The sequence below is a fragment of the Phyllobates terribilis genome, unplaced genomic scaffold, assembly GCF_046119375.1.
Source record: "Phyllobates terribilis strain yellow unplaced genomic scaffold, ASM4611937v1 Scaffold_13__5_contigs__length_258822181, whole genome shotgun sequence".
Lineage (NCBI taxonomy): Eukaryota > Metazoa > Chordata > Amphibia > Anura > Dendrobatidae > Phyllobates > Phyllobates terribilis.
The window spans coordinates 88747332-88757429 of NW_027362773.1; the positions used below are offsets into that span (position 1 = coordinate 88747332).

General features: G+C 44.9%; 1 protein-coding gene across 1 annotated transcript; it reads right to left on the reverse strand.

The window, feature by feature from the left end:
* Positions 1-5086: 5086 nt before the first annotated feature.
* On the reverse strand, positions 5087-6308 carry LOC141173596 (chymotrypsin A-like). Its single transcript, XM_073657895.1, has 5 exons — positions 6268-6308; positions 5949-6027; positions 5645-5825; positions 5368-5501; positions 5087-5239 (listed from the first exon to the last, which is right to left on the reverse strand). Exons 1-5 carry the CDS (start codon positions 6306-6308, stop codon positions 5087-5089), a joined length of 588 nt encoding a protein of 195 aa, XP_073513996.1.
* Between the last annotated feature and the right edge of the window lie 3790 nt (positions 6309-10098).

Sequence of the window (10098 nt, forward strand, 5' to 3'; positions counted from 1 at the left end):
GCAGCGGTCGGGTGTCCACGCTCGGTACCCAGCCGCCAGGGGGCGGCCGGGTGTCCATACTCGGTCCCCAGCCGCCCCGCGGCCGGGTGTCCACGCGCAGTCCCCAGTCGCCTGGGGGCGGCCGGGTGTCCATAAACGGTCCCCAGCTGCCCCTATTTCTCCTGTCACCTTCCCACACACTTTTCTTTGCCTGGCCTGCTTTAGGGCAGCATTGGACGAGACCACCAGAGAACCAGACTCCTCCGGTGGGCCCTGGTTTCTCCATCAGGGGAGTTGAGAGTGCCAAGGTGAGGAGCATGATGAGGATGATAGAAGTTATCATCTGCTTTGTTTTCTTTTAATGCAAGCGTAAGTGTGCAGCCTGCCACCCACCCACCCCCAGGCTGCAATGCCATACTGCTAGCTTGCACTTGAAATGGGGCCTTTAGTTTGGAGGAGGCCAAAGCTGGCCACTACCTCATCGCTGCTTCGGCAGCGAGGTATTCATACTCAGTCCCCAGACGCCCCTATTTGTCCCAGTGTGCCTTATACATAAGATTAAGCGCGCATACCAAAACATTACCTGTGCCCTCCCCAGTGCATTTAGTGGGAAGGACAGCCTATTCCGCTGTAGTGTGTGCATGCCAAACCCCTGTTCATGGTACATGCAAAGATGCTTCCCACCCTGCACCTGTTGTTGGAGACTTGCAACTATCCCCGTTCAAGTCCTTGTCACAGGGCAGTGTTGTACCTCTCCCATTCCTTGCAATGCAAGCGCAAGTATGCAGCCTGCCACCCCCAGGCTGCAATACCATACTGCTTGCTTGCACTTGAAATTGGGTCTTTTAGGCATGTGGAGGCGGAATCTGGCCACCACATCATGGCTGCGTTGGCGGCCTTGTATCCATACTCAGTCCCCAGCTGCCCGGCGGCCGGGTGTCCACACTCGGTCCCCAGCTGTCAGGGGGCTGCCGGTTGTCCATACTCGGTCCCCAGCCGCCCCGCGGCCGGGTGTCCACACACGGTTCCCAGCCGCCTGGGGGCAGCTGCGGTGGGACGTGGATGTGAACGTTGATGCTATTTCTTGAGAAACTGCCATAACAAGTGAAGACTGAGAGGAGGGGGCATCTTTGCATGCAGTATGGACAGGGGATTGCCTTGCATGCACAACAGGGAGTTCTATTACACGCACAACAGCGGAAGAAGCAGTGGTGACACCCGCTGACAATGGTTGTGGACCCTGGTGTTTGCCCCAAAAAGTCGGGTGCTTTGCTGCCATGTGCCTGATCATGCTGGTGGTGGTCAGGATGGTAGTTTTGTCACCCCTGCTGATGCTGGCATGGCAGGTGGTACAAATGGCCTTTTTGAGGTTATCAGCAGAGTCTTTAAAAAAATTCCAGACTCTGGAAGACCTGCTAGTTGTACTGGCAACGTCCCTCGTGTTGGTGTTACGGGGAACTGTTGCCCGCCTTCTGTGTGCGGCCACCACACTGCCTCTTCCTGCCTGTTGGGGTACTCTGCCTCCCTCCCCCTGTGTGCTGCTGGCCTCGCTCTGCGTGTCCTCCTGCCACGTTGGGTCAGTTACTAGATCATCCACCACCTCCTCCTCTTCCACTTGCGCACCTCGATCCTCCTCCTCACTTCGTGGCAATTGTTTCTCATCATTGTCCACCTATTGTGACAAATTGCCAGCGTCGACTTCCTCTGGCCGTGGCTGTTCAAATATTTGGGCATCGCTACATGGGATCTCCTCTTCCACCACTTCAAGCGGAGCAGGCGAGAGGCACAAATATGGAAATAGACCAGTGAACAGCTCTTCAGAGTGTCCAAGTGTGGGATCAGTTGCTGTCTGATGACACTCGGCATGGTAGGAGGAAGGAGCATCAGGGTGAGGAGGAGTATGTGGTCGAGACTCACGGCTACTAAAACTTGACCGTGTGGAAGACAGACTGGAGGTGGTGGTGCCCAGGTAACTGGAAGTATTATCTGCTATCCAATTAATAACCTGTTCACACTGATCCGTTCGCAATACTGGTGTTGTAGTGTGCTTCCCTAGTATTTCGGTCAAGAAGTGGGAGCGAGAAGATGTGGCTGTTGGTTGTGGCACATTTTCACCTTTGCCACGGCCCCATCCTCTACACGCACCATCACCAGAACGTCCAGTTCCACGTCCCTTGTCACGCGCCTTGCCCATTGTAAATGAAGTAAAATAGCTTACACTCGCACTATCAATGGAAAAAGGGTAATAAAAAGGAGATTAGAACCGTGGAAGAGGAAAACTACAGTTCTATTTCTCTGGCCTACACCAGAATCTTTTAAACAGATATAGTTGTGACTGAACAGACAGGGAGACAATTTATTTATTTTTTTTACGGAAAACAGGCAAAAATCTGGATAATACAGAGATTTGAACCGTGGAACGGCAAAACCACAGTTCTAATTTACTAGCGTATAACAGACTTTTTTTAATAGATATATTTGGGGCTGAACAGTCAGCGACACACTCAAACTGTTTTTTTTTATGTAAAAAAGGCCCAAAAGTGGATAATACAGAGATTTGAACCGTGGAACTGCAAAACCACAGTTATATTTTTCTGGCCTACACCAGAATCTTTCAAGCAGATATATTTGTGTCTGAACAATCAGGGAGACACTCTTACTGTTTTTCTTTACGGAAAAAATACCAAAAGCTGGATAATACAGAGATTTGACCCGTGGAACTGCAAAACCACAGTTATAGTTATGTGGCGTACACCAAACTCTTTTAAACAGTTACATTGGTGTCTGACCAGTCAGGGAGACACTATTACAGGTTTTCTTTTACGGCAAAAAATGCCAAAAACAGGATAATACAGAGATTTCACCCGTGGGACTGCAAAACCACAGTTATATTTTTCAGGCCTACACCAGACTCTTTTAAACAGATATACTGTATTGGTGTCTGAACGGTCACAGACACACTCAAATTTTTTTTTTTTTTTTGGGGTGGGGGGGGGGGGGGGGATACAAAAAGGTTAATAAGACAAGATTTAGATGAAAAAAAATTTTTTTTCCTGGCCCCTGAGACCGGGATGATAAGTCTACCAATTTGACCAACAGGAGCACACAGGTCTGTAATGCAGCGTTTGCTGGTATAACCACTGCGTCTCCTATACAGCCTGCCTGCCTTCCTGCCTGATATCTGGGATGGATGTTAGTTCTGAGAAGGACTGTTTGCTTGATTTGGCAGGCTTTAGAGACCCTACACTAACTATTTTGCAGTATAAATCTCTCCTTAGCTCATCAGCACTGACCCTACACTGTCTGATCCAGAGCGACAGTCCACAAGATGGCGGCGCCCAGTTTTAAATACTCGAGGTGATTCTGTGCGGCCAGCCAATCACTGTAATGCCCACAAACAACATTGCTGCGGCATTACAGTGACTGGCGGGCAATCCCTGCATGTTCCCGAGTAGTGAGATGCTCGGGCGAGTACCGAGCAGTGTCGAGCATGCTCGCTCAACACTAAGTAGACATGTGTAAAATGTTATTTATCAACTATTTTGTGTGCTATAACTCTCTGGTTTAAGGGTATGAAAAATAAAAGTTTAAAAATTGCCAAATTTTCACCAAATTTCTGATATTTTCCCAAATAAATGCAAAAAATATCGACCTAAATTTACCACTACCATAAACTACAAAACAACCTCTTCAAAACCGCTTCCAAAAATGTTTCTGGAAAAGAAAAATGCCTCCACAAAAACATTAAAATTTGAGAGTCCTCAGTGGTTGATATCTTTTAATGGCTAACTGAAAAGATGGTAACAAATAGCAAGCTTTCGAGACTACTTAAGTCTCTTCATGAGGCTAAGTGCATCCATGGTCGTCAGGGGATGAGTTCCAGCAGGTGGGAATAATCATGCCCGTATTGTAAGGAGGCCCAAAGACCTGGGCATTATCCTTGTCCCCAGAGGCCCCAGAATGGTCTTCTGTGGACACCTTTTTTGACACTTTAGGTCTGATCTATGACGAATCCGACAGGATCCTGGTCACTGAGGCAAAGATAATGAACCTGGCACAGGGGGGCCGCAATGCTGAGGACTACTGCACTGATTTATTACTTTGATTGGCAGCTCAGTCATCTAATCTGATGCTGGGGCCTCCTGAGCTTTCTGTGTTTTGATTGACAGCTCTGCCACCCAATGTGAGACTGAGAGTTGATGGGCTGCCATCAGGTGTTTCCTGTCCCAGGTGATTGCCCTGCTACCTAGCTTGGCTGTCAGTCCCAGATCTCTAACAAACGTAGATTCAGTTCTATGTAGTTTTTTTCTCTGAGCCTTGTGCTTTGCTTTTGGATCCTTTTGCTGCCTGACCTTGGACCTCGTTCTCACCATCTGTTTTGTCTAGCCCCTTTGCTCTGATCCTTTATTCTCCTGGTATTTTTACTTTGGGCAGTTACCGGACTATGCCTTTTGTCTCTTCCCTCTGTTTATCACTTACCCTCCTGGCTCTTGCCCTCGGACTCCTTGACTACCCTGACTCACAGCTAGTCCATGAGATGTGACCCCTCGTCACACATATTGGGTATTGCCACATCTGTAAAAGTCCAGTCTATTAAAATTATCAAACTATAAAATTAATTAACCCCTACAGTAAACAGGAACAAATCAAAACCAATTTACCATGGAAAGATATATTGCAAAGGATATTTGCATATATATTAATGATTTATGCAAAGTTTGTTGAAATGACAATGATCATTTAGAGAATGCATCTGGGCATCAAGTGATCGGACACGCTAATATTCATCTATATATATATATATATATATATATATATATATATATATATGTATAAATAATACATTTAAGATCAGAAACTAATCCTTTTGGGTCCTTTGTGCACAATATTAACTGTTAAGGGAACTAGCTATTATTTTATAGAAAATGTCTACACTAATAATTCTAATAGTAGTTATAATTTCATGTTATAGACCGCTGCATAACTGTATATTGTTTTTTTTGTAAATCTGTCATATTATTGATTGCAATATAAATAAAAAAAGTTCTAACAAAATGAAATCCTGGTGTAATAAGTTTATTAATGACAATTTGTCTTAAAGAAACATTTAGTTAGTCTGGTCCATCCAGGATCTAAGAACTGTCACGCGAGCGTAGACAGCGGGAGTAGAGGTGGAGCAGGAAGAGCTTTCCCAGGACACGATACCAGCCAAGGTCCAAGCTCCATTTCTCTGGCACACAAGAGGTCCCCCAGAGTCACCCTACAGAAGAATGAGAAATAGTGAGCAAATTATGATATTTTTGAAACTTTCATTCTGTTTATCCGAGAACAGAATATTAGATTAGCAAAAAATATCCTTAATATCCTTAAATCTGTAAAATCTCATACCATGCAGGAGGAGGCACCAGAGGCTCCAGCGCAGATCATGGTGCTCTGGATCTTGGATCTCCAGTATCTCTGGCAGTCACTTGTGGTCAGAAGAGGCAGAGCTACCTGCTGCAGTTTTCTTGGTGTAATTTGTGCTGAGCAAAATAAAGACATGTCATATTTAGAAAAGTCAGATTTAATGGACTTAAAGAGCCCTAATATTACATGGTTAGCCATTCATCTGTAGTTATATTGTAAATATCTTGACACTGTAGTTACAGGACTTTGCAATCCTTACATGCAGTACTAACGTAGCCCCATCCAGTTGTGACGCATCTCTCTCCTCCATTGAATACATCAGCTGTAACAGCAACGCACACTGGGGACACACAACTGGTAAAAGAGGCAGCGCTGGCGAGCTTGATAAGAGTGATATCGTTGGAAATGGTGACGGAGCTGTAGCTGGGGTGTCTGAAGACCTGTTAAAAAAAGTCAATATTTCTATTTATTAAATAGGCCTTACAATTATTTCCATTAGGTACTATATGTGATCTATTAACATATATATGTTCATCAATATTAGAATTTTTAGCATCTCTCACCCTGGAAATGGTCATGGTCTGAGTAGCTTCAGCACTGGAAGAACGATCAAATGCACCCAGAACTACACGGTGGGAGGTTCTGCGCATAAGAGAGGAAAAGAGTAAAAACATTCTTGCTTTTACTATTAGATTTATCACATCAAGTAAGAAAAATAGTTAAATAGGGTGGAGACTAACTGCTGTGATGTCTTTCATACATAGTATACAAAGGCATAAGGGATTCCTGCTTTTCTTTCTATATGTATCATGTGGTCAGTAGCAGCAGCAGCAGCATGATCTCTTTCTCTGTTTTCCTTCTGGTCCTCCCTTAACCCCTCACCGTACACAAAGATGAATTTCCCCTCTGCTGGCAGTATGCATAATTTTCAATTGTCTCTGAACTTGTGGGTGGAAAGTAACTGCTGTGATATCTCTCATACATAGTATACAGAAGCATAAGGGATTCCTGCTTTTCTCTCTATATGTATCATACGCTCAGAAGCAGCAGCAGCAGCATGGAGAAAATTATCCATCAGTACTGAGCAGTGTAACTGTGAGTCCGTCTTTGAAAAAAAAAATTCCTAAAAAGCTGTAATATAATCTCTTTCTCTGTTTTCCTTCTGGTCCTCCCTCACCCCTCATCGCAAAAAAAGATGATTTTCCCCTCTGCTGGCACTATGCATATTTTTCAAATGTCACTGAGCTTGTGGGTGGAAAGTAACTGCTGTGATTTCTCTCATACACAGAGACATAAGGGATTCCTGCTTTTCTTTCTCTATGTATCATATGTTCAGAAACAGCACCACCATGAAGAAAATTATTCAGTAGTACTGAGCAGTGTAACTGAGAGTCCAGCATTGTAGCGAAAAAAAATATTATGAAAAAGCTGCTGTATTATCTCTATCTCTCTGTTTTTCCTTCTGGTCATCCTCTACCTTCAATAGGTAGCTGTAACCTGATACCTCAGTGAGATGGCGGTCTTGTTTTTAAAAGAAAAGGTTTTAGCAGCTTTTAAGAGTGGATGATATGTTCAGCAGGCAGGGAGAGAAGAAGTGTCTCATAAGTTGAGTAAGAAGCATATTTTTATGATAAGTTGTATCACAAAGTTTCTTTGTACTATTAATTTATGCAAAGTTTGTGGAAAGTAAAATGATTATTTACGGCAAGCAAAGCCACACTTTGTCCACATTAGTGTATGTTGTCCACATTAGTGTATATCAGAAGTACCTCTACACAATGAGTGTGGTAGACATGTTTTTCAGAAAGTGAGACTTAAAATAAGATAGTGTAAAATCTTTATATTTTTCACGTTACCTGAAGAGACACCTGCCATGGCCAAGAACCAGACACTGCATTTTCAATTTTCACCATTTACAATTCTGGCATAACCAGAAATAATGGGCTTAATGGCTGGCACACCACAGCCTAAACCATTAAAAAAAAAACAAAAAAAAAAAAAAAAAAACATTCTTCAATGTAGGAAATGAATATAGGAAATTCAAAATATTAAAGTACTTGTACTTAAGGAATTTTTCATCTTACCAAAAGTTCCTCCCAGAAGGGCAAGGCAGGAAAGGAGCCACAGGACTGCCATGGTTATCCACTGCTTGCATGGGCGTACCCAGGATCAAAACTAGGGAGGGGCAAGCCATAGTCACAGATATCGAAGAGAAATATATATATAGTCTAAGGCGAAGATTTCACTTCTTACATTACATGAGCAATATCTATTGTAAATTCCACAATAGCTCAGAAACCGGCGAATCGTTCCACACAGTATACTGGTCGCCATAAAATGCCCCATACAGGATACTGGTCCCCATATAACACTCCATACAGGATACTGGCCCCCATATAACGCTCCATACAGAATACTGGCTCCCATATAATGCTCCATATAGGATACTGGCCCCCATATAACGCTCCATACAGAATACTGGCCCTCATATAACGCTCCAGGCAGGATACTGGCCCCCATATAACACTCCATACAGGATACTGGCCCCCATATAGCACTCCATACAGGATACTGGCCCCCATATAACGCTCCATGCAGGATACTGGCCCCCATATAACGCTCCATGCAGAATACTGGCCCCCATATAACGCTCCATGCAGGCTGTTCCCCACACATAATGCCTCATGCAGGCTGTTCCCTCCCACATAATGCCCCACGCAGGCTGTTCCCCCACATAATGCCCCTGCAGGCTGTCCCCCTCACATAATGCCCCACGCAGGCTGTCCCCCTCACATAATGCCCCACACAGGCTGCCCCCCCCATATAATGCCCCATGTAGGATGTCACCCCACCTTATAATGCCCCATGCAGGATGACACCCCCCCCTTCCTTATAATGCCCCATGCAGGATGTCACCCCCCCTCCCTTATAATGCCCCATGCAGGATGTCACACCCCCCCTCCCTTATAATGCCCCATGCAGGATGTCACACCCCCCCTCCTTTATAATGCCCCATGCAGGATGTCACCCCCCCTTATAATGCCCCATGCAGGATGTCACCCCCCCTTATAATGCCCCATGCAGGATGTCACACCCCCCCCCTTATAATGCCCCATGCAGGATATCACACACCCCACCTCACCCCCCTCCCTTATATTGCCACAGGCCTCCATATAATGATAAAAAAAATCGAATACTCACCTCATGTCTCACCTCACGTCTCACCTGCTGCCGCTGCTCCGGACTCCAGTGTCGCCGGCCTCATCCCACTCTGCGCTGTGACGGCTCAGGAGAGAGCGCGGTGTAAAGACGTCACCGCGCCCTCTGACCTGAGACGTCACAGTGCAGCAGCCGCGGAGGATGCAGGAGCTGCTGCGGAGGCACCGGGAGGGATAAGTATTGTGCCAGGTGTCGGGGCCCTGAGCAAGCGGGGTGGAGTGGGCGCTGACGGTGAGGGCCCCCCCGCCTGCTCAGGGCCCCGGCATTTGCCCGGATGGTCCGGGTGCTGACGCCGGCCCTGGTGTGCGGCTTGTGTGCCTGCTTCTAGGGGGGGCAGCTGCCCCCCCGCCCCACGGTGGGTACGCCCATGACTGCTTGTGTAATTGGCTTGAGAACTAACCTGTCCAGTTTATATACTCTCAAGTCACCCACCAATCACAAGACACGTCCTTAGAAATTCACGTATATGTGTTATTTTTGTATTTTTGTTCCCTCTTATCATATAGCCTTAAGTTAATATATAACATTCTACAATCTGCATGTGCAGAGAAAGATAAATGAAAAAACAGGTGTTATAATTGATCTCATTTTCTAAGAAAACTACGGCAGTTCTTATAGACCAGTGTTTCTCAACTGCAGTCCTCAAGATTCCCCAACAGGTCGTGTCTTCAGAATTCCCCTAGTATTGCACAGCTGATGGAATTATTAGCAAGACGTCAGATATTGCCGCAGGTTCTCTCTGTAGAATCAAGAGTGTCACCAGGAATTTAAGAACACTAGCAACATTTTCGGGTCCCCTTGAGACTCCACCCCAGCTTTACCTCCACCCCTCAAACCATCCACAGTCCCACTGCCAACTCTTGGAAAAACTCCACTTCTGCACCATGTCCTCACCAATCACACATTAACAGTTTCCATCGAACACCATTTCACATACATGGCCATCAGCTTTTGTTTTGGCCAAAAGATTTTTTTAAGCCTGCTATCACGACAAGGTAGACTTTTTACCAGGGCCCTACTCTACTCTAACCTATTAAAAATTTCTTAAAATATCCAATACTCTTTTAGGTATATTTTTATTTATTTATTTATTAAGGGAATGTCACATATATTTTTTAACATAACCAATAATTACTACATGCAAGGGACAAATACCGGCACACCATGATCAGACCATATATTACCACCACATAGTGACCAAATAATACCACATACAAGGAATAAATACCACCACATCATGACCAGATCACATATTACCACCACATAGTAACTAAATAATACCACATACAAGGAACAAATACCGCCACACCATGACCAGACCACATATTACCACCACATAGCAACCAAATAATACAAGATACAAGGAACAAATACCGCCACACAATGACCAGATCACATATTACTGCCACATAGTCACCGAATACTACAATACTGATCTTTAAAAAAAAAACAATACTAATATTACCATCTGTATATAGTGTATAGTGTACAGGC

Excerpts from the sequence above, each read along its gene's own strand:
- LOC141173596 (XM_073657895.1), bottom strand. The coding sequence starts at position 6,308 with ATGCATACTGCCAGCAGAGGGGAAATTCATCTTTGTGTACG. Across the intron at positions 6,028-6,267 it reads GAAATTCATCTTTGTGTACG|AACCTCCCACCGTGTAGTTC; the intron begins GTGAGGGGTTAA and ends TCTTATGCGCAG. Across the intron at positions 5,240-5,367 it reads CTGGTGCCTCCTCCTGCATG|GGTGACTCTGGGGGACCTCT; the intron begins GTATGAGATTTT and ends ATTCTTCTGTAG.